Genomic DNA, 24,181 nt, shown 5'->3' with positions numbered 1-24,181 from the left:
CTTTGAATCTTGATCCTCAGATCTCAGCCTTCTGAGTAGCTAGGATTACAGGTGGGAGCCACCCCGCTCCCTCTGCCTTCTGGGTATTGTGATCAAAAGTGTGCATCATTGCTGGGCATGGTGGCTCACTCATGTTGAGTTGGCATTGTACAGAAATTAATAGCCATATTGGCCTAGAAATGTTAAACTTAATTTCTTCCGTTTGTACAGGGGTAAACACACTGTTTTTAATATGTAAGGTCTTATCTATGAGGGTTTGATTACAGAAACTAATAACGTATTCTCTAAATAATGAAAAAAATTAACTGCAGTATTTTCAATTATATATACTATATTTACATATATACATATATATGTATACATATACTCACTATATACATATATATGTGAACCACATGTATATGTATGTATATATATGTATGTATACATGTTTATATATATATATGTATACATACATATATTCAGGTGCTGGTGGCTCACACCTGTAATTGTAGCTACTCAGGAACTTGAGATTTGAGATTTGCAATTCCAAGCTAGCCTGGGCAGGAAATTCAGTGACACTCTATCTCCAATTACCCACCCAAAAGCCAAAGTGGAAATGTAGTTTAAAGCTCAGGATTCAGGCACTGAGTTCAGGACCAGTGCACATACAAAGATTATTTATTATGGTTTACCATCAAGCATTTGCCACGTTGATATTCATTCTTTTTTTGAGTGGGAAAGCTGGAGATTGAGTCCAGAATCTGCAAAGATAAGACATGCAAGACCTGATGGTGATCTAAGGGCTAGAGTTGGACCGTCCAAGGATTTTTCCTGTGCCAGCCACCTACACAGTTTACCTTAAGGAGAGAAGTGTTTCCAGGGTGTGTTCTCTGAGATTAGCCTTCTTATCAGACTGGGCCAAAGCCAGAAATGAAACAAGGGCACTCAACCTGTTCTCCCAGGCTGTTGAGCTATGTTTGTTCTCAGTGTTCAGAGTGTTGCAAAGATAATGAATCACTTAAATACCATTATATATATATATATATATGGAAATATGTATGACATCATATATATGTAAGATTTTTAAAAATTGTGTATTTGCCTAGGTGCTGTCTTTGAGCTTCTGTGGGTAAGGGTAGCATTCTATCACTTCAGTCACAATTCTACTTCTGCCTTTTTGGTGGTCAACTGGAGATAGGTGTCTCACAGAGTTTTCTATATGGGCTGGCTTCAAACTTTGATTCTCAAATCTCAGCCTCCTGAGTAGCTAGGATTATAGGTAACCACTGGTGACTGAGCAGCCAAGCTGTGGCAGTTCTGGGACTTGAATTCAGGGCCTGGGCGCTGTTCTTGAGCTTCCTCAAGGCTAGAGTTCCACACTTGAGCTACAACACTGCTTCTGGCTTTTTCTGTGTATGTGATACCAAGGAATTGAACCCAAGGCTTTGGGCATACTAGGTGAGTTCTCTACCACTAGGCTACATTCCCGGCCTCAAAGTTGTTTTTTTTTTTTTTTATTTAGAATTTTAAATTTTGGTTGAGGGGTATGACTCAAATGGTAAAGCTCTCTCTTAGCCAGTACAAGGCCTTGAGTTCAATCCTTACTACTGAAAACACACACACACACACCCTCAGAAGGCTGAAGTCTGAGACTCATGGTTTAAAGCCAGCCTGAATAGAAAAGGCTGTGTGGATCAATTGGTAAAGTACTATCCTTGAGTGAAAAAGCCAAATGAACTAGAGCTCCAGGCCTGAGTTCAAAGCCCAGTACCAACACAAAAACAAAATCAACCAAAGCAAGCATGGCTCTATGTCTCTCACATGTAATCCTAGCTACTCAGAAGGCTGAGAGCTGAGGATCGAGGTTCAAAGCCAGCTCCAGCACTAAAGACCATGAGACTCTTATCTCCAATTAACCACTAGAAAAGAGGAAGTGGGGCTGTGGCTCAAGGGATAGGGTGGTAGCCTTGAGTTGAAATGCTCAGCAACAGAGCCTAAGCCCAGAGTTCGAGTCCCATGACCCACAAACAAACAAACAAACACAAAAAAACCCCACTCATGTGCTTTATACTATCTATCTGAAAATGCCACAAGAAAAGTGAACACAGCAGCATCAACAACTAACAGGAGACTGAGCCTGGGAGGGTCGTAGGTCCAAAGCTTGCCTAGAAAATAAACAAAAAATCATTTTGTTGAGACCACCTCTCCACAGGAAAATACTGAGTGTGGCGGCCTATCATGGAAGCTACAGCAAGAAGCATAAAATAAGTGGATTACAGTCCAGATTGGTCTGGGCATAAGAAGTGAGATGTTTTTTTCCAAAATAACTGGAGCCAACTGAGCTGGAGGTATATTTTAAGTGGAAGAATGAGCCAATTTTACAATTGCAAAACCCTGTGTGTAAACTCCAGTGCCACCACATGAATGAATAAATAAAAAAATACAGATGAAACAATGGAAATTTTATGTTGAATGAACATGGAATGTAAGGATGGTACACAGAAATCCTATGAACGCTTCCCTCTGTTTTCTCCACTGGTTATCTTTATTTGGGTAGTCCTGGGGTTTGAATTCAGGGCTCATGCTTGCTGGTCAGAGCCTCTACCATGTGACTGGCACCCCCAGTCTACTTTTGCCTCAGTTATTTCTTTTTAGGTAAAGTGTTGTGTTTTGCCTGAAGCTGACCTTGAACTATGTTCTTCCCTACTTATGCCATATAGCTGGCATGACAGATGTGAACCATTGTATTTGGGGAGGGTCATGGGGGATCACGAGGGCAGGGGGGAGATTGCTAACTTTTCCCCAGGCTGGCCTCCAACCATGATTTTTCCCAATCGCAGCTTCCAAGTTGTTGGGATTATAGGTATAAGCCACCACACGTGGCTGATTGTGTCTTAAGACACAAACTGTTTGATATAGTACAATATTCAAATCAGAATGACACCTGTATGATATATATGTATATATACACACATATACACATACATATACATGTATATGCATATATACCTATGTGTATATATACATTTATGTGTTCTATGTTATTTTAACCCATGTAAAGATTCGTATAACCTTTGCCTTGATTAAAATACTATTCAGAGCTGGATGCTGGTGGCTCATGCCTAGAATGCTAGCTATTCAGGATGCTAAGATCTGAGGATCACAGTCAAAGCCATGCTAGGAAAACATGTCCAAGAGACTCATCTTCAATTAACTAGAAAAAGGCTAGAGGCATGGCCCAAGTAGTAGAATGCCAATCTTGAGAAAAATAGCTAAGTGAGTGCTCAAGACCCTGAGTTCAAGTATGGGCATGGTAGATAGATAGATAGATAGGTAGATAGATAGATAGATAGCACAGAGTGGTACCCAGGATTCTTCTCTTTATAGTCAGGCCTGCTGGCTCTCCATTCTTATCCTTTACCAGGCAGCTTCTTCTGTTATTTTCTTCCTTCCCTTCCTTCCTTCCTTCCTTCCTTCCTTCCTTCCTTCCTTCCTTCCTTCCTTCCCTCCCTCCCTCCCTCCCTCCCTCCCTCTCTCCCTCCCTTCTTTCCCTCCCTCCCTCCCTCCCTCTTTCTTCCCTTCTCCTCTTCCTCCTCTTCTTCCTCCTCTTTCTTCTTTGTCCTTGAGCTTTCTCAAGGCTAGCACTCTACTGCTTGAGCCACAGCACCACTTCCAGCCTTTTCTGTGTATGTGGTAATGAGGAATTGAATCCAGGCTTCATGCATGCTTGGCAAGTACTCTACCACTAGGCCATGCTGCCATCCAAGTCTCTCTGTTACTTTCGATGATAGTTGGAAGTCCCCTGTGTATAACCTTCTTAGATTTTTCTTTTTTTTTTTTTTATCCATGCAGCATTGATTCCTTGCTAGCCACCCAAGTTGTAGCTGTGTATTGATAGTTCATTCCTTTTTATTTCTGAGGATTCAGCAGTATTGATAGACCACAGTTTGCTCTGTCACTCATGTCATAGGATTTTTTTGATTTCCGATTATTGAATATTACCAATGAAACAACCTCCTCCCTCCCTCCTCCTCCTCCCCCTCCTCTTCCTCCTCCTCCTCCTCTTTCTTCTTCTTCTCCTCCTCCTCCTCCTTCTTCTTCTTCTTGCCAGTTCTGGGTTTGAACTCAAGGCCTGAGCACTATCTGTGGGTTTTTCTCAAGGCTAATGCTGTGCCACTTGAGCCACAGCACCACTTATGACTTTTTTCTGTGTATAGGGTATGCAGGAATCGTACCTGGGGCCTTCATGAATGCTAGGCAAGTACTCTACCACTAGGCCATGCACTTGGCCCCTACAAATAAAACTTCTATAAATAGCACGTACAAATTTTTGTGCGGGTCTAAGTTTTCTGGATTAGATTCTTAGGGAGTATGTGGTAGTGTGTAAATTATTTTTCAATACTGATGATTAAACCCAGGGTCTTGCGTATGGTAGGAAAGTGCTCTACCCCTTGTGCCATGTCTATTTCCCCTCTCTTTCTTGCTCTCTCTCTCTTTCTGTTTTTTTCTCCTTCTTCTTCTTTTTAATTAATTATTTATTTTGTCGGTTGTAGGGCTTGAACTCTGGACCTGGGCGCTGCCCCTATATTCTTCAGCTCAAGGCTAGCGCTCTACCACTTGAGCCACAGTGCCACTTCTGTTTTTCTGGTAGTTAATTGGAGATAATCTCACGGACATTTGGGCTGGCTTTGAACCTCGATCCTTTTTTTTTTTTTTCTTAAATCTTTCTGGCAGTAACGGGATTTGGACTTAGAGTTCTGTGCTTATTACCTAGGTGTTCTACTGCTGGGCCATACCACCAGTCCTTTTGGAGTTTATTACTTTTTGGCTTTTTCTAAGTTTATGGTACTAAGGAATTGAACCCAGGTCTTTGTGCATGTTAGGTAAGCACTCTACCACCCACCAGGCCACACTCCCAGCCCTCTTTTGCTTTATAATGTTTGTATATAAAGACACGGTTTGTGGGGGCCGGGAGTTTGGCCTAGTGGTAGAGTGCTTGCCTAGCATGCACAAAGACCCGGGTTCAAGTCCTCAGTATCCCACATACATAGCAAAAAAAGCTGGAAGTGGTGCTGAGGCTCAAGTGGTAGAGTGCTAGCCTTGAGAAAAGTCCAAGGACAGTGCTCAAGCCCTGAACCCAAGCCCAGGACTGGCAAAAAAAAAAAAAAAAAAGACACGGTTTGTTCACTTTGCATTTATTGCTCAGAAATCCATTGATGGTATAGTTGTGTGATTGCCTTCCTTTCCTTATTTATTTATTTTGTGGTACTGGGGTCTGAATTCAGGGCCTTGTTCTTGCTAGGTATGTATCCAACCACTTGAGTTGTACCTCTCTCGCCTGTTTTGCTTTGGCTATTTTTTCTGCCAGTCCTAGGGCATGAACTCAGGGCCTGAGCACTGGTCTTGGGCTTTCTCAAGGCTAGAGCTCTACCATTCAAGCCATAGTACCACTTCTGCCTTTTTCTATATATGTGGTATGGAGGAATTGAACCCAGATCTTTGTGCATGCTAGACAAGCACTCTACCACAAGGTCAAACTCCTGGTCCCCCTTTGGCTATTTTTGAAATAGTTTCATCTTTTGCCCTGTTTGGGCTGCACCATAATTTTCCTATTTATGCTTCCCTCACTGTTCTCATAAGCAGCTGCTTCTTCTTTTTCTTCCTCCTCCTCCTCCTCCTTCTACTGGTCATGGGGCTTGAACGCTGGGCCTTGAATTCTGGGCCTGAGCACTGTCTCTGAGCTCTTCTGCTCAAGGCTTGCATTCTACCACTTGAGCTACAGTGCAGCTTCCAGTTTTCTGGTGGGCTAATTGGAGATAAGAGTCTTGCAGACTTGGACTTTTGTGCCCTGGCTGGCTTTGAACAGTGATCTTCAGATCTCAGCCTCCTCAGTAGCTAGGATTACAGGTGTGAGCCACTTTTATTTTTCAGTTTAATTTTACTGTTATTATTACGATGGAGAGGAGTTATATAGAGGTGTTGCATAAAGGTGCTATCATTTCATAAGTCAGGTAATGAATATATTTCTTTCTTTTTTCTTTGGGGGAGGGAATATCACCCTTTCTTCACTTTCCTCCAGTTATGTGTCTTTGTTTTCTTTTTTCGTAATGGGGACTGAATTCAGGACACTGCACTTGCTAGACAAGTGCTTTGCCACGGAGCTAATCCCTAGCCCCATTTTATAGTCTAGAATCTGACAATCTGGGGACTAGTTCTGCTCTTTGCTATTTCTGCTGATACTCAGCTCAGTCTTCTTTGTTGCCTTTATAACTTAAAAACTTTATTCTTGAGTAGTTATACAAAGGGAGTTTCAGTTCCATATCTTAACATTCTTGTAGTTTTGGATTCTTACTGTATTCTCAGGGTGAAGTTACCCATGATATTTACTTCTGAAGACTTTTTCTTCCTGTAGTCACTCAAATACAGCATTAGTACACACACGCACTGGCTGGTATTTGAACTCTTGACCTAGAGCTTTTGCTTGGTGATTTCTTCTTACCACTGGCACCTTACCACTTGAGCCAAGCCTCTGGTTTCAGCCTTTTGCTGATTAATTGAATATCAGAGTCTCTCTAAATTGTGTGTCCAGGCTGGTTCAGAATCAAGATCCTCAGATCTCAGCCTCCTGAGTAGCTAGGGTTATAGATATGAGTGACTAGTCTCCTGCTGTCTCTCTCTCTCTCTCTCTCTCTCTCTCTCTCTCTCTCTCTCTCTCTCTCTCTCTCTCTCTCTCTCTCTCTAATGAAAGACTTCTAGTAAAAGTTCCTAGTTTACTGAGCTGGGTTCTGCTCTCCTCCCTGCATTACCCACTGCACTTGAGGCCCCACTTGCCTCCACTCAGTCACTTTTCCAGTTCAATCCTTTTCCAGTTTGGACCCTGAAAAATTCCTTTATCTTGTAAGAGCTTTCATGTGGTAAACTTTCCATCTGTTATGACATCTTTGTGTTATAGTAGGAAGAGTCTTAAGGTTGTTTTAATTCATACTATGTTGTCTTTATAGTGTGTGTGTGTGTGTGTGTGTGTGTGTGTGTGTGTGTGTGTGTGTGTGTGTGTACAGGTGCATGTACTCGTGCCAGGCCTGGTGCTTGAACTCAGGTCTTGGTCCCTATCCTTTGAATTGTATTTGCTCAAAGCTGTCACTCTTATCACTTGAGTCATAGCTCCCTTCTGGCTTTTTGGTGGCCAATTGGATATAAGATCTCATGGAGGTTTCCTGCTTGAGCTGGCTTGGAACCTCTAATTTTAGCTTCATGTGTAGTTAAGATTATAGGCGTGAGCCTTTATATTATTTTAAATTGAGAGAAAAAGCCTACTGGAAGGCGAAGTACCAAAGTCCTATAGAAGAGGAGGTGGGAATTGCGAGTGGCTTCAAAGAGAGAAAAGAGTGTTGGAGGATAAGAGACTGGAGGTGCACAGCAGGTGCAAAATACAGACGCAGGAAATGAGGGTGGAGGTGTGGAGAACACCCCCCCCCCAACCCCGTACTCTGGCTGGAGAGAAAAAACTAGACGTTACAGAAGGAACACAGAGTAGCAGGAAGCCATTAAAGCTGCTCAGCAGGGAATGCGTTGCTGGCACACTTGGTAGCAGGAAGCTGGAACTGCAAGTACCAGTGTAGGATGAATGCCTCTGGGTGCCAGCAGGACTGGGTGGTGGTGATTCTAGAGGGATGATTCTGGAGTCTGTGTGTGTGTCGTAATGGGAACATGGCAGCATGGAACTACTGACAGAGGGGAAGAGAGAGAAAGGGGACTATACTGAGCTGGAGTAAAAAAAAGATCTGGGTCAAGAGCTGGGGGAAAGTTAGGAAAGAAAAGAAAATGTCAGTAATGAGCTGACAGTTTTTCAAGTTTCCCACACGTATGATGAATAGTTCATCTGGACTTCCTTGTTAGTGATGTCACTGGTCTCTGTGTGTGTGCATGTGTATAGTTTGGACTCAAGGCCTAGGTGCTCTTCTTTAGCTCTATTACTCACAGCTGGCATTCCATCACATCTCCATTTCCAGCTTTTTGGTGGTTAATTGGAGATAAGAGTTTCCTGCCCAGGCTGGCTTTGAACCAGGATCCTCAGATCTCAGCCTCCCGAGTATGCAGGATTACAGGTGTGAGCCCCTGGCACCCATGGAGCATTTCTTAGTGGAGTTTTCCAGAAGTGAATCAGGTTTGTTTTTTTCCCCCACTCCTTCCACAGCCTGTGAACATGGCCGATCCCGAGGCAGAGGAGCTCTCGTCCAGGTCAGGGAGTCCAGACCCGGAAGGTCAGGAATCTGAGGACAGATCTTTGCTTCACCAGAGGCTGGCCATCAAGGAGCTCGTTGACACAGAGGTCTCCTATCTGCACATGCTTCGCCTCTGTGCCTCTGACATCAGGAGCCGCCTCCAGCAGGTATTTGGTTGGGGTCACCCACAGCCTCTCTATTTTGCAAACCTGGGTTATTTGTGACACCTCAAATTCATCTCAGGAAAGCTTGCTGGAAAGGAAGAGGGTGGGGTGTGACGTTTAATGGTTTGATCTCACCCCTAGGACTTCATTTATCGCCGATGAATGGCGCAGAGTCTTGGTGGATCCATCTACTAAGTGGAAAGAGGAATAACTATCTCAGGGAATTGAGTGAGCTAATGAACATTTCCTTTCCAGTTTAAAATAGATTGCTTACACTCACCTATATTCCAATTGTCATACTACAGGGTGGTGATTTGGGGAAAGTGCCAACCATGGCACTGGGTTTATATATAGTATTTAATGTGGGCACTGTTTTCCTCCTGCTTTCAGAAATAATACAACTCTCCCTATAAAGTTTTGAGAGTGTGAGCTCTGCAAAGACTCTTTTTAGTGCAACATATCTTACTCTGGACACATAAATTATAGATGTTCAAACAGTGATTGCTGAGTGGGTCAGATACCAAAGCAGATAATGTAGAAGGTAAAAAATGTGTCTTTTATTTAAACCCTTTAGAATAATTAGGGCTTTTCTCTGTGCGAATTAAAACAAGCTAATGCATATTCTTAGTTATTTTCAGCAAAATTAAGGGCATGCAAACTGGTGTGTTGGCACATATCTGTAATCTCAGCACTCGGAGGCAGGAGGATTGGGAGTTTAAGGCCAGTAGGACTACATAGTAAAGATTTTCTCACCATAAAACAAACAAAATACTGCTCTGTAATTAGCTCTTAATTTGGCATCCAGAGTGGTTATACTTCCTCAGCCATGCACATATACATACACATACATATATAGACACATGTTCCATCTCATTTTTTTTTTCTTTTGCCAGTCCTGGGCTTGGGCTCAGGGCCTGAGCACTGTCCCTGGACTTTCTCAAGGCTTAGCACTCTACCACTTGAGCCTACCACCATTTCCAGCTTTTTTCTGTGTATGTGGTACCGAGGAATTGAACCTGGGTCTTCATGTATGCTAGGCAAGCACTCTACCAATAGGCCAAACTCCCGGCCCCCATCTCATTTTTTTTTAACAAGGTATATTGGGCTATAGAGGGCAGAGTTTGGAATACTTCTTCATGAAATGGTGGTAGGTGCCAAGTATGTCAGAGCTGGAAGATGTCACTTCCCACTGGCAGGTGACACATGGGGAAAGTGGGAGAAGAAAACTATCAGTTGGCAGTAGATCTAGGATAAAACTCCAGTTCAACTTTACCTTGTTTCTATGGAATAGTGAGAATGCTTGATTATTATTATTGTTGTTGTTGTGTGTTTGTGTGTGTGTGCATCTGTGTCTGTGCCATCCTGGGGCTTGAACTCAGGATCTAGGCATTGCCCCTGAGTCTTTCTGCTCAAGGTGAGCACTCAACCACTTAACAGCCCCACTTCTGTTTTTTGGGGTTAGTTAATTGGAGATAAGAATTTCATGGACTTTTTTGCCGAAGCTGACTTTGAACCACAATCCCCAGCTTCCTGAGTAGTTAGGATTACAGGCATGAGCCACTGGTACCTGGTTAGAGAATGCCTGATTTTTAAGATCACAACAGCCCCACATTCTACTGGACCAGTTGGTCTTTCCAAGAGAGATGGGGCCCTGATCCCCACACCCAGCTTCTTCTCCGGCTCTGTGTTCCTTCCAGCTGCCGCCGGGGGATCTGAATGTCCTGTTCTCAAATATGGATGAGATTGTCCAGGTGAACAGCCAATTCCTTCATGGGCTTCAGGAGACAGCATCCAAGGAAGAGGAACAACTACATCTCATCGGTAAGCAAAGGAACCTTAGCTCCTTTTCCTCATTGGAAAACTGTTACCAGAGTAGAATGGTTTTGGTCTTTGGGTAGTAGAATTTGGGTTTTTTTTTTTTTTTTTGACAGTATTGGAACTTGAACGCAGGATCTCTTGCTGTTGCTTAGCTGTTTTTTTTTTTTTTTTTTTTTTTTTTTAATCAAGACAAGCACTCTAGCTGGGTGCAGAGGCTCATGCCTGTAATCCTAGCTACTCAGGAGGCTGAGATCTGAGGATTAAGGTTCAAAGCCAGCCTGGGCACCAAAGGACCTGAGACTCTTATCTCCAATTAACCTCTAGAAAATAGGAAGTGGGGCTTGGCTCAAGGGGAGGGCTGTAGCCTTGAGCTGAAGAGCTCAGGGACAGGGCCCAGGCTGCGTTCAAGTCCCATGACCCACAAGAAAAGAAAAAAAAAAAGACTAGCATTCTACCATTTTGAGGCATAGCTCCACTTCCAGTTTTTGTTTATTTTTCCATTCCTGAGGCATGAACTCAGGGCCTGAGCACTGCCTTTGGGCTTTTTGCTCTAGGCTAGCACTCTACCACTTGAGCCACAGCACTATTTCCAGCTTTTTCCTGTGTATGTGGTACTGAGGAATTGAACCCAGGTCTTTGTGCTCTGTAACCATGGTATAAGACTACCTTAAAGGGGTTGGGAATTTGGCCTAGTTGTAGAGTGCCTGCTTAGCATGCACAAAGACCCAGGTCCGATTCCTTGGTACCACATACATAGAAAAAGCCAGAAGTGGTGCTGAGGCTCAAGTGGTAGAGCTCTAGCCTTGAGAAAGTCCAAGGACAGTGCTCAGGTCTTGAGTTCAAGACAGGACTGGCAAAGAAACCTAAAACAAACAGCAACAACAACAACAAAAACTACCTTCAAGCTATGTATAGATGTATATGTGATGCATAAATAAAGTTTTTGTTTAGTTTTGGGTCCTGTCCTCAAGGTATCTCATTATGAATGTAAATATGCCAAAATCGGGGGTGGGAGGTAGGGAATGCAAAGTCTAAAACAGTGCTTGTGCTAAAGTTTTCTCCTGGTATATTCAGCCTGTCCTCAGCTTGCACTCACCATACCCAATGTGTGCCCTATGCCATTCTTTCACTCAAACTTTAGGAAACAGGTGGAAATAAAACTTGGGCAGATGGAGTAACATGTCCACAGTGGTGTGCTAGAGAAATCTGGCAGAGTTACCGCTGATTTCTCTTTTTGTTTTTGGTTTTTCTTTTGCCAGTCCTGGGCCTTGAACTCAGAGCCTGGACACTGTCCTTTAGCTTCTTTTGTTCAAGGCTAGCCACTTGAACCACAGTGCCAATTCTGCATTTTTCTGTGTACTGAGAGATTGACCCCAGGGCTTCATGCATGCTAAGCAAGCACTCTACTACTAAGCCACATTCCTAGCCTTCCTCTCCCAGCCCCCCTTCTTGTTCCATTCGAGGAGACATGCAGACATGTCCTTGCTAAGCCCTTTGCTTGTTTACCATCAGGTAATTTATTCCTGGAATTCCAAGAGGAGTTTGAGCGCGTCTATAAGATCTACTGTGTCAGCTATGACCAGGCCCTGCTGCTGCTCAAGGCGTACCGTGAGGAGCCAGGGCTGCACAAAGAGATCCAGAGAGTCATTGAGGCAGTCATGTGAGTAGCATGCACACAGGACCCCTATTCCTGCCCCATTGACCTTGGACCCAGGGGCTGTTCTAGTCTTCACTCTTTCTTAGGGTTGCCTAAGTTGCTTCAGGACTATGGAAGTTTCCATACCTGTGTTAGCCAGGATAGGTCAGACAGCCCCTAAATGTCATCGGTTTCTATCTCCCTTGTGATTCACAACAGGCTTTTCCCTTCAAGTTTCTCACTTGGGAGCCATTTGCAGGGCATGTCATCCTACTACATATCCAGAGGCAGAAAAGCAGAAATATCGCTGAGCAAACAGCACTGAGGCTACTGTTGGAGGGCAGTGACATGGTGTGAACCAGGATTTGTCAGCAGCTGTGAGGGGAGGCATCACTCCTCACTTACAGAGGGCTGAAGTCCCTCCCACATGGACAGGGGTCCGCACTACCCCTTACAGCCCACAGCTGCATACCTGTAAGGATCACATTTTTTTCACCTGGTACTGGGATTTGAACTCAGGCCCTGTGCTTACTCACCTTGCTTGCTCAGCTGGTGCCCTTCCACTTGAGCCATGTAAGTCTAGCTTTTTGCTAGTTATTTTGGATATGGAGTCTCTTAGACTTTTCTGCCTGGGCTAGCTTTAAACTGCTATCCTTCAGATGTCAACTTTTTGAACAGCTAGGAGTATTTGAAGGGAACACACTTTTTTTTTTAATTTAAAATTTTGGATAAACAAAGCACTCATAAAAACTGAAAAATAGGCCAGGCACCAGTGGCTCACACCTGTAATTCTAGCTACTCAGGAGACTGAGATCTGAAGATCAGGGTTCAAAGCCAGCCCAGGAACAAAAGTCCGTGAGATTCTTATCTTCATTTAACCACCAGAAAACCAGAAGTGGCACTGTGGCTCAAACAGTAGAGCTCTAGCCTTGAACTGAAAAGTTCAGTAACAGCGTCCAGAATTCAAACCCCATGGCTGACAACAACAACAAAACTGTAAAATGTAAACAGTTACACAGGAAGATTAGCTCATATCTGTAATCTTAGCTACTCAGAAGGCTGAGATCTGAGGATTATGGCTTCAAGCCAGTGAGAATCTTTATCTCCAATTAACTACCAAAAAAGCTCTGGCTCCAGTGGTAGAGTGCTAGCTTTAAGCAACAAAGCTCTAAGACAGCATTCAGGCCTTAAATTCAAGCTTTAAGACTGGCACCAAATACACACACACACACACACACACACACACACACACACACACACACGTATATATACATATACATATATATGTATCTTTTTTTCCTTTGGCCATCCAGTAACCACCACTAAAGTTAAAATAACCATCTCTTATGTGTCTTTGTATAGTTTCTTTTTGCATGCCCAATCAATTACAGATATATCTTATTATTATCCAGACTTTTAAATAAAAACTTGTTTGTTTCCATTGGTCTTGGAACTTGAACTCAGGACCTGGGTGCTGTCTCTGAGCTTTTTCATTCAAGGCTAGTGCTCTACCACTTTGAGTCACAACTCTCCTTCTGGTTTGGGGTGGTTAATCGGAGAGAAGAATCTGACAGCCTTTCTTGCTTTGGCTGATTTAGAACTTCAATCCTCAGATCTCAGCCTCCTGAGTAGCCACCAGCACCTGGCTGTTTTTGTTGTTGTTATTGTTTGTTTTAAATCTCACCTATGTCAATCTCTCTCTTGGAGGTTCTTCCACATATGTCCTTTGACATGGTATATTCCCCTACATGGCTGGCTGTGCTTTAATTATATGCACATATACATACATATATATACGTATATGTGTCAGTCCTGGGGCTTGAAGTCAGGGCCTGGGCGCTATCCCTGAGCTTCTTTTGCTCAAGGCTACTGTCGTACCACTTGAGCCACAGAGCCGTTTCTGGCCTTTTCGGAGTAGTTTATTGGAGATAAGAGCCTCATGGACTTTCCTGCCCAGGCTGGCTTCGAGCTGTGATTCTCAGATGTCAGCCTCTTAACTAACTAGGATCGCAGAGGTGAGCCACCAGTATCTATCTGCCTTGTTCTTTGATTTATGTAACTGGTGTCTGTGGAGGGATATTTGGTTTGTGTCCCTTTTCTTGCTATTACAGTCACTATTACAGTGGCTATTTATGAACATCATGAATAGAAGGGAATATCATGACTCTGGTGAAAGAGTATCTGCAAAGTATGCTTCCAGAAGTGAGACTGCCAGGTCACAGGAAACATGGACTGACAGTTCTGATAATCTGCAAAGGCTCAGTTTACCTTCCCATCACTGCAGAGGCTGTTTGCCAAGCCTCTCCAGCACAGTGTGTTGTAAAACTTTGCAGTATTTGTACTGGGGTAGGTAAACAACAGGAGAATAGGTCTTAATATGTTTTTTTTCTTCCTCCCTCGCTCCCTCCCTCCCTTTCTCCTTTCCTCCCTCCTCTCTGTCTCTCTCTGTCTCTCTCTCTCTGTCTCTGTCTCTCTGTCTCTCTGTCTCTCTCTTCTCCTCTCTCTCTCTCTCTCTCTCTCTCTCTCTCTCTCTCTCTCTCTTTCTTTCTTTCTTTCTTTCTTTCTTTCTTTCTTTCTTTCTTTCTTTCTTTCTTTCTTTCTTTCTTGCAGTACTGGGGACTGAATCCAGGGCTCTGCATTTGTTAAACAGGTGTTCAATGACAACTTGAATCACACTCCTAGTCTTTTTTTTTTTTTCCCAGATAGAGACTCATATTTTTGTCGGCTCAAAGCTCATCTTGCCTTATCTGTTGAATAGGTAGGATTGCAGGTCTGTTCTACCATGCCTGATGCTCAGTTTTGTGGTTTTGGTTTTGATTTTATTTTTTTCTAACAGGGTTGAATTTAGAGCATCTTGGTATTACTTGGTCTTTTTGCCCACAGAAGTAGAGCCACACCCCTATTTCTGGCTTTACTTTTATTTCCCATTAATTGGAGGTAAGAATCTCTCAGGTTTGCCTTACCTGACTTCTAATCTCAGTTTTCAGATCTCAGCCTCCTGAGTAGTTAGAATTACAGGCTTGAGCCACCTCAAGAGCTCAGACCTCAGTGTAGGTTTATTTTGCATTTATCTTGTGGCTCCAGTTGGTAATCTTTTGTATATTTAAGATTTAATTTGTCAGAACTTTCCTGCAAGTTGTTCTACCTCTTATTTACACCCAGAAGAATTGTTCTCTTCTCTAGGACAAGCTCACCAGAGAGAAGTTGGTGAAGGAAGTTGAGATCTGAGGATCAGGGTTTGAAGCCAACTCTGGGTAGAAAAGTCAGTGAGACTCTTTTCTCCAATTATCTAGCAAAAGCTAGAAGCAGAGCTGTGGTTCAAATGATAGACTGATAAGCCTTGAGCTGAAAAAGCCCAGGTAAGGATACAGCATCTTGCTTGGCAGAAAGAGAGAGAGAGAGAGAGAGAGAGAGAGAGAGAGAGAGAGAGAGAGAGAGAGAGAGAGAGAGAGAGAGAGAGAGAGAGAGAGAGAGAGAATGGATGTCAGGTCTTGAGTTCAAGCCCCAGTATTGAAAGAAGCAAACGAGCAACCAACTATACTCATTTCCCCCTCAGACTACAGAAATCAGGGAACTGGGGTGCCAGATGCAGGATAAAGGGAATAGGGGAGTGTGTGATAAACTGTGAACCACAGATCCCCATGTAGAAGGAAGCTGTAGCACAGCCTGTGGGAATTATTGCTACCAAATAACTTGCATGGATGATAAATCCCCTCAAAATACAGCAGCTTCAGCCAGCATTTATTTTATTCACATTTGGATCTGATTCAGCTGGGCTCAGCAAGTGGATCTTCCGAGAAGGTCGAGCACCCATCCTGTGAGCAGCTAGCTGGTCATGTGTCTGGAACAAGTGAGGCCACTCGGCCTCCACACATGGCTTATCTACTTCCTGCAGGCTGGCTGGGGCATGTGGTGGTGGCCAGACCCTCAGGCAGGGCAGTAGGTAAGACCAGGCCTGAGCTGGGGAACAGATTCCACATCTGGGAGGGACGGGCTTGCCAACTATTGGCCTAAGTGGCCATGTAGGAAAAAGTCTCTCTGGCCACAGCCGCACATTGTTTGAGAAGCCAGAAACGGAGATAGAAATCCATTCCAACGTTCAGGGTTGCCACGAGCACAGACTTATTCGAACCTCTGTGTGTAGAGGGGAGAGACGGGGAGTTCAAGCCAGCCCCCAGGCTGCTTTTTGTCACACCTCTGCAGTCCCAGCTTTTCACAGAGGACTGGAACCAGGCTGCTGGCCATTTGGCCTCTTGAAGCCTAGTTTCTTTATGGGTCAGATGGGAGTTAGAACAGCTGTTGGTGGAGTGTCGGCATATGGCATCCAAATGAAAGCAAACTCCCATTCTTCTCCTCCTCATGGTCAGGTGGAGATTTTATTTTATTTTTGCCAGTCCTGGGGCTTGAACTCAGAGCCTGGGCACTGTCCTTGGGCTTTCTCAAAGCCAGCGCTCTACCATTTGAGCCACAGTACCACTTCCGGCTTTTTCTGTGTATATGCTACCAAGGAATGGAACCCAGAGTTTCATGCATGCTCTCTACCACTAGGCCAAGCTTCTGGCCCAGGGATTTTATTTTCTTTGGGCCCATGCTATAGTTCTCTAACCATTTGTCCCAATGTGTCCTTTTCATCACAAGTACATGTATTATCTACATTTATTACCTACATGAATACATTTGTTATCCTGCAGTAGGTGCTGAAAAATAGTCTACTTAAAGCATGACTGAAAAACCAATATAATAGCAATCTATAAGGGAGAAATAAAAAGAAAATAATTTCTAATAAAAATGGGTCCTAGACACCCACCGGTGGTTCATGCCTGTAACCCTAGCTGTACAGAAAGCTGAGATCTGGGGATTGAGGTTCAAAGCCAGCCTGGGCAAGTAAGAAACTCTTACTTCAAGTTAACGAGGAAAAATCTGGAAGTGGTTGGGTGCCCATGGATCACACCTGTAATCCTAGGTACTCAGGAGACTTAGATCTGAGGATGGTGGTTCAAAGCCACCCTAGTCAGGAAAGTCTAACATTCTTATCTCCAAATTACCCCCCTCCCCCCAAAAAAAATCCGTAAGTGGAGATGTGGCTCAAGTTTTAGAGAGCTAGACTTATGTACAAAAGCTTAGGGATAGTCACCAATCCCTCAGTTTAAGCCCCAGGACCAGCACACTTAACACGCTTACACACACACACACACACACACACACACACACACACACACACAGTTTAAAGTGGAAGTATGGCTTAAGTGGTAGAAAGCCAGTCTTGGTTTTTTTTTGTATGTTGTGGGACTTGAACTCTGGGCCTGGGCACTGTCCCTGAGCTCTTCAGCTCAAGGCTACCACCCTACCCCTAGAGCCATAGTATCATTTCTATTTTTCTGGTGATTAATTGGAGGTAAGAGTCTCCTGGTCTTTGTAGTGTCCAGGCTGGCTTTGAACCACTATCCTCAGATTTCAGCATCCTGAGTAGCTAGGATTACAGGTCTGAGCCATCATGTCTGGTAGAAAGCCAGTTTTGAATGGAAAAAGCCAAGCAAAAGTCGTAGGCCCTGAGTTCAAGCTCTAGTACTGTCACACACACACACACACACACACACACACACACACACACACGCACGCACGCACGCACACGCACAGTCTTTCAATGTGTGAGCACACATGAGCACTATGATCCAAACGATATAATAAATTAATCCATGCTGGCATCTACTTTTGGTAAATAGATATGAATTTAAAGAAAGAAAAGTCTGAAGGCATGTGTACATGAAGTCTAGGAAAAGGAAGGGGTGTATCACAGAGTCATAATTGCAATGCAAACAATCTTGCCTTCCTTGTGTATGTATGACACTAGAAAGAGAAAAGGTAATTGAATCAGGGCTGACATTGCCTACTGGGAGGCAAGGAAAATGAGGAGAGGTGATTCCCTCCCTCCCTCCCTCCCTCCCTCCCTCCCCCCCTCCCTCCCTCCCTCCCTCCCTCCCTCCCTCCCTCCCTCCCTCCCTTCCTTCCTTCCTTCCTTCCTTCCTTCCTTCCTTCCTTCCTTCCTTCCTTCCTTCCTTCCTGTTTTCTTTCTTTGTCATGGTGCTTGCACTCGGGCCCTGGCGGCCATCCCTGAACTCTTTTGCTCAAGGCTAGTGCTCTACTAATTTGAGCCACAGATCCACCTCCAGTTTTCTGGTGGTTAATTGGAGATAAGAGTCTCATGGACTTTCCTGCCTGGGCTAGCTTTGAACTGTGATCCTCAGATCTCAGCTGCCTGAGAAGCTAGGATTACAGGTGTGAGCCACCGGTGTCCAGGTTGAGATGACACCCTTGCAAATCATTTGAGCCTTATGTATAAAAGGGAACATCTCAGTTATTCCCAGTGTGATTCTGTGGGGCTCGTAGAGTCTAAAGATCACAAATACATTTTGCTTCTTGAAGTTGCAGTGTATTTTGAGGCTCTTGTTTATGCTCTGAGCATTCAGAGGGACACATGACACAGGCATCCGGGCACTGCTCCCTGCCTACCAAACACCTGCTGACTTCAAAATGCTCTCCATGAGGATATGTAGTCTAAAGCGGTGCCAGGCATGACATTCTTCCTGTCAGCATGACTGCTGAGTTCCTTCCTTCTGGAACCATGAGTAATCTTGGCTTCCTTGAGCCTGGCCAACGTGACAAATGGTTCTTTCCTCAGGTCTCTCAATATCCATGGTATCTGTAATTTGATTCTTTGCAATTCCAAAACCCCTTGCTGGCCAGTCCGCCTTTACCTGGGTAGGTGAGTGGGCTGGGCAGAATGTTCAGTATTATTATTATTATTATTATTATTATTATTATTAGGTGCTGGTCCTAGGCTCAGGAACTGAGCATTTTCCCCCCTCAAGTGTGGGCTCTATCACTTGAACCATAGCTCCACTTACAGTTTTATGTGGTTAATTGGAGATAAGAGTCATAAAGACTTTCCTGCCCAGACTGACTTTGAGCCGCAATCCTACCTCGCCTCCGGAGTAGCTAGGATTATAGGCCTGAGCCACAAGCTCCTGGTCTTCTCTTTTCTCTAAACGAAGCTCATCTCTGTTAGAACCGCAGACCTGCCCGGCAGATGGCAGGAAGCACTGCTTTGAGTAGGATCTCTTCATGGAGGGCAGAGGAGGCTTGGCCAAGGTACGTCAGCTGTAGAATCTGTGCTTCCAGAATGGTGATGGAGGCAGCAGGTTTAGAGAAGACTGATTGTGTTTATTTTACATATAAAAGTAGGGATAGAGGCATGGCTCAAGTGGTAGAGTACCTGCCTAGCAAGTAAAAGGCTTTGAGTTCATACCCCAGTAACATGCATACACACACACACACATATATATATATGTGACATATGTGTGTATATACATAGATTTAATTAACATATGCTTGTTTTAAAAAAGAAAATTTAAGTCATAAATACATAAGGCCCAAAGTAGAAGTCCATTGAAGCTCAAAGGAGCTTGGTTTTATTTCTATTTTTTTGGGGGGGGTGGGGTGGGGTGTTGGTAGTATCAGGGTTTGAACCCAGAGCCTTGTGTTTACCAGGTCAAGTGCTATACCATGAGAGCCCCGGCCCCAACCCTTTTTGGCTTTAGTCATTTTTTTAGGGATAGGGCCTACCTCTTTTTGGTCAGCTCACCTTGGATCACTGTCCTCTTACCTATGGTCCCCAGGATAACTGGAGTCACGGCTCACAATACCACACACAGCATATCAGTTGAGATGGCAGTCTGACCTGGAGCTGAAGGCACCACCCCCCCAGCTCTGTCTCTCTGGAATCACCATACCCAGCTGTATCTTGTGTCTCTATTTCTTCTCTAGTAGTTCATGTTTCCATTCAAAATGTCTTCAGTATATTTATAGATTGATAGGCAGTAGGCGGGTGGGTACATTTTTTTAAATTATTATTTTCAAGGAGTTCTACTTCTCATGCTGATCTAATATTTCACTTATCTTTTTTTTTTTTTGCCAGTCCTGGGCCTTGAACTCAGGGCCTGAGCACTGTCCTTGGGCTTTCTCAAGGCTAGAGCTCTACCATTTGAGCCACAGCACCACTTCTGGCTTTTTTCTATGTCTGTGGTACTGAGGAATCGAACACGGGTCTTCGTGCATGCTAGGCAAGCACTCTACCATTAGGCTAAACTGCCGGCCATCTTTCTTGTGGTCTTTTTCATGGCTGCACAGAGTTCCTTCCAGGACAGCTCATAGATTCTGGTTTTCTTGACCATTGTCCTACTGATAGATTTTGGCATTGTTTCCAATTGCATTGTTTTGCAATCATCAAGAGAGTTGCTGAGAAACTTCTACCCTTTACCCTCGTTCCCTGGAGCCAGTGTTTCTGGGGGAGTGGAGATGGGGGTTGGGGTTCATTGAACATTCATAAATTGTTCAATGACCCTTCAAGATCTCACCAGCCAAGATACTCCCTTACTTCCCGCTCACCCAGCTCTGCACTTTTGTTTTCTTTGCCTGAGAAAGGCTGTACAAAGTGTTCTCCGAGCTCCCTCACCAACTCTATGTGTAAGCGGTCACCATCATTCTATGGTGACCCCAGCTGAAGAGAAGGATGTGCTTGTCTCTTTAAGGATCCCAACTCTTCTAGTTTCTAAGGTGACAGTTGTCCCCAGGAGGCAGCTGGCTCTTTCCCATGGAAAATCAGCCCACAAGATGGATTTTTCCAAGTGTCTGCCAACTGTTCCCACCTCTGCCATCCACAGCTGGCTCAAGTCCAGGACAGCCCTGGTGAGAGCAGATGGACACGTGGGCGTGTCCTGATGGGAATCCCTCCCCCTCGAGCCACCCCTGCCGCCTCCCAGGGGGCTCCCACCTGCTCCTCCTATTCTTAGCCTCACATCTGATCTTTCTCAGACATTTGGTCTAGAGGTTTGTCATTAGGCAGAACAAGAGGGCAGTGTTCTGGAGAGGTCCAGGGCCAGTGTGAAAGCCTTTCAGAGCTTCCTTGATGGAGGCATAGGTGGACAGCTGAGTGCTTGTGTTCTATGCATTTCCCAGAAGCCTGCTGGGGTGTTGTCCAGTTGCCCCTGGCCCCCGAGGTGGTAGATGAAATTCCCCTCGCTGTCACGAAGGGTGCAGGTGCTGGCATCTGTGGTGCCATTTGTTCCCTGGACTTCTTTTCTTGTTTGGTTTTTGCTAATCAAACTGTAGAGAAATAGCATCATGTAGTGGACAGTCGCACAGCCATCATTTAAAATGAGCAAGAGTCAACATTTTGGTGTTCATTACATCGTGTGTGTGTGTGTGTGTGTGTGTGTGTGTGTGTGTGTGTGTGTGAATAGTTGAACTTGAACTCAAGGCCTTATACTCTCATTTGGCTTTTTCTGTTTGAGACTGGTACTTTACCACTGGAACCACACTTATACATCTGTCTTTTGCTGATTAATTGGAATCTCAATTTGCTCCATCTGTTTTATAAGGAAGCTATGACTCTACATAAATACCTCTCTAAAATGAAGTCCTTGATTTTGTTTTGTTTATGTAGGCCCTGGTCACTGCCCTTGAGCTTTTCTTTCCTCAAGGCCATCTCTTTACCTCTGGAGGCACAGATCCACTTCCAGTTTTTTTGCTCGTTAATTGGAGATAGGTGTCTCATGGACTTTCTCCTTCCTGGGCCAATTTCAAACTGTAATCCTCAGATTTCAATCTCCTGAGTAGCTAGGATTACAGGCATGAGCCACTGTGACCTAGCTGTCCCTGTGATTTTAAAATCTTCTTTTGCTTGCTAGTTCTGGGGCTTTAACTCAGGGCCTGTGCACTGTCTCTGGGCTCCTTTTGCTCAAGGCTAGTGCTTTACCATTTGAGCCACAGCACCATTTCTAGCTTTTTCTGTGATGAGTTAGAGATAGTCTCATGAACTCTTTTGAGAGTCTCAAGATTCAGCCTCATGAGTAGTTAGGATTGCAGGCATAAGCCACTGGTTCCCAGTCCTTTATTTTTTAATTAATTAAATTTTTTTTTTTGCCAGTCTTGGAGCTTGAACTCTGGGCCTGGGCACTGTCCCTGAGCTTCTTTTGCACAAGGCTAGTGCTCTACCATTTGAGCCGTAGAACCATTTCTGGCTGCTTTCTGTTTATGTGTACTGAGGAATGGAACCCAGGGTTTCATGTAAGCTCGCCAAGCACTCTACCACTAAGCCACCTTCCCAACCCAGTAGCAGGGTTTGTTATTAAGTGAAATATTAAAATACCCACCAAAGTGTGGAAATGTCAAGAAAGCAGTTAAAGAGCCAAACACTGGAGCTGGGGGCCTTGGAGATCAGGTGCTATAGAGATCTGGATGGGATTGTAGTTAGGTCCTGGAGTCAGTGGGGTAAGGGAGGCCCCTGCAGAGCTGAGTCTACATTTCTAGTCCCCACAAAGCCCTTGGGGGTAGCTTCTACCTGCCTAATATCTGCCTCCTCCCTCAGGCCGCAAGCTGGACCTTCAGGCCTCAGTTTCTTCCTGGTAACCCCTCTGCAGAGAATCACTAAGTACCCATTGCTGCTGCAGAAGATCCTGGAGAATACTCACCCTGACTCCAGTGCCTACCCTACCCTCCAGAGGGCTGCGTCTGCTCTCCAGGATGTGAATGCCAACATCAATGAGTACAAGATGCGCAAGGAAGTGGGTAAGGACTTGGGGGTTGGGGGAGATACATCAGTGTGTATGCATCCAGGTACAAATATTCATCTCAGACTGGCATCACCAGGATGGAGAATACAGTCTTGTGTAACTAGAAATCAGAGGTAATGTGGAGTTCAGATAGGGGTTGGTCAAGGTGCTGGCTCTATTTCCCTATGACTCTCTGGTATCTACTGTTTATTATGTATCAGTTTTATCTTCAGGCTTGTTTTTCTCAAAGGAGTGAGTAGTTTTGCTTATTTCTTGGCTATTGAAGACTCCCGAGCCTGAAGATGAAACATACATAGTCAGTAATAGATACCAAAAATTATCTGAATTATACAAGCATTTGTGGGGTACAATGTGATGACACAGTAGACATATATAGTGTGAAGTGACCAGTTAATTTTGGTGGGATTTAAACTCAGGCTCTAAGGCCGGGAGTTTGGTCTAGTGGTAGAGTGCTTGCCTAGCATGCACCAAGACCCAGATTCGATTCCTCGGTACCATGTATATAGAAAAAAAAAAAAAAAAAAAAAAGCTGGAAGTGGTGCTGAGGCTCAAGTGGTAGAGTGCTAAGCCTTGAGAAAGTCCAAGGACAGTGCTCAGGCCCTGATCCCAAGCCCAGGACTGGCAAAAAAAAAACCAAAAAAAAAAAACAGAAGTGGTGCTATGGTCCAAGTGGTAGAGCTCTAGCCTCGAGAAAGGACAAGAACAGTGCTCAGGCCCTGAGTTCAAGCCAGGACTGGCAAAAAAAAAATAAATAAATAGAAATTACCTCAGGCTCTGGCATTTGTTGAACCCCACTCCAACCTTGGCTAATATCTCTCTCTTATTTATTTTTGGTGTGAGTCCTGGGGCTTGAGCTCAGGGTCTAGGCATTCTCCCTGAGCTTCTTTTGCTCTACTGCTTGAGCCACAGCACCACTTCCAGCTTTTTCTGTTTCTGTGGTACTGAGGAATTGAACCCAGGGCTTCATGCATGCAGGCAGGCTCTCTACCACTAAGCCATATTCTTAGCTAATGTCTTTTTTTTTTTTTTTTGGCCAGTTCTGGGCTTGAATTCAGGGCCTGAGCACTGTCTTTGGGCTTTCTCAAGGCTAGCTACTCTACTATTGAGCCACAGCACCACTTCCGGCTTTTGCTATGTATGTGGTACCAAGGAATCAAATTTAGGGCTTCATGCATGCTAGGCAAGCGCTCTCCCACTAGGCCACACTCCCAGTCCCCCGACTAATATCTTACAAGGACTAATTAACTATGGAAAACCTGTTCCCTTCATGATCTTTTTTTGTGGGTAGTTGGACTTGAACCCGGCCTGGGCGCTGTCCCTGAGCTCTTTGGCTCCAGGCTACTACCCTATCCCTGGGCCTGGGTGTTGTTCCTGAGCTTTTCAGCTCAAGGCTACTGGCCTGCCCTTGAGCCAAGCCCCATTTCCCGTTTTCTAATTGGAGATGAGTCTCAGGTCCTTTTGTGCCCGGGCTGGCTTTGAACCTTGATCCGCAGATCTAAGCCTCCTGGGTAGTTAGGATTACAGGCATGAGCCACCGTGCCCGCTCCCTCCACGATCTTATTTGAGCTCTGTACTAATCTCCTGAAGTTGAGCCTGTTAGTCTGCTGGAATAGTTGGATAAATGAGAGCTTGTGTTCTTTGTGCCTGGTCATGGAGCTGGTAAGGGTCAGCGTCAGGTGGGATTTATTTATTCATCTCTTACCACTATGCTGGTCGATATTAGGTCGG

General features: G+C 44.5%; 1 protein-coding gene across 2 annotated transcripts in view; it reads left to right on the top strand.

Annotated features, from left to right (window-relative positions):
* Positions 1 to 24,181, top strand: part of Arhgef37 (Rho guanine nucleotide exchange factor 37) — a 47,030-nt gene that overhangs the window by 5,590 nt on the left and 17,259 nt on the right. Inside the window, exons 2-5 of one of the 2 annotated variants that reach the window (XM_090331242.1) lie at positions 8,177 to 8,371; positions 10,066 to 10,189; positions 11,699 to 11,846; positions 22,249 to 22,448. In XM_090331242.1, the coding sequence (XP_090187368.1) occupies positions 8,186 to 8,371; positions 10,066 to 10,189; positions 11,699 to 11,846; positions 22,249 to 22,448 (658 nt within the window). In that variant the 5' untranslated portion in view covers positions 8,177 to 8,185. Of the gene's footprint in view, positions 1 to 8,176; positions 8,372 to 10,065; positions 10,190 to 11,698; positions 11,847 to 22,248; positions 22,449 to 24,181 lie in introns of those variants that run through there. The other variant, XM_090331243.1, reaches the window with a different exon arrangement.

The sequence above is a fragment of the Megascapheus bottae genome, chromosome 4 (assembly GCF_031878675.1).
Source record: "Megascapheus bottae isolate mThoBot1 chromosome 4, mThoBot2.hap1, whole genome shotgun sequence".
Lineage (NCBI taxonomy): Eukaryota > Metazoa > Chordata > Mammalia > Rodentia > Geomyidae > Megascapheus > Megascapheus bottae.
This window is presented reverse-complemented; position numbering and strand designations above follow the sequence as displayed.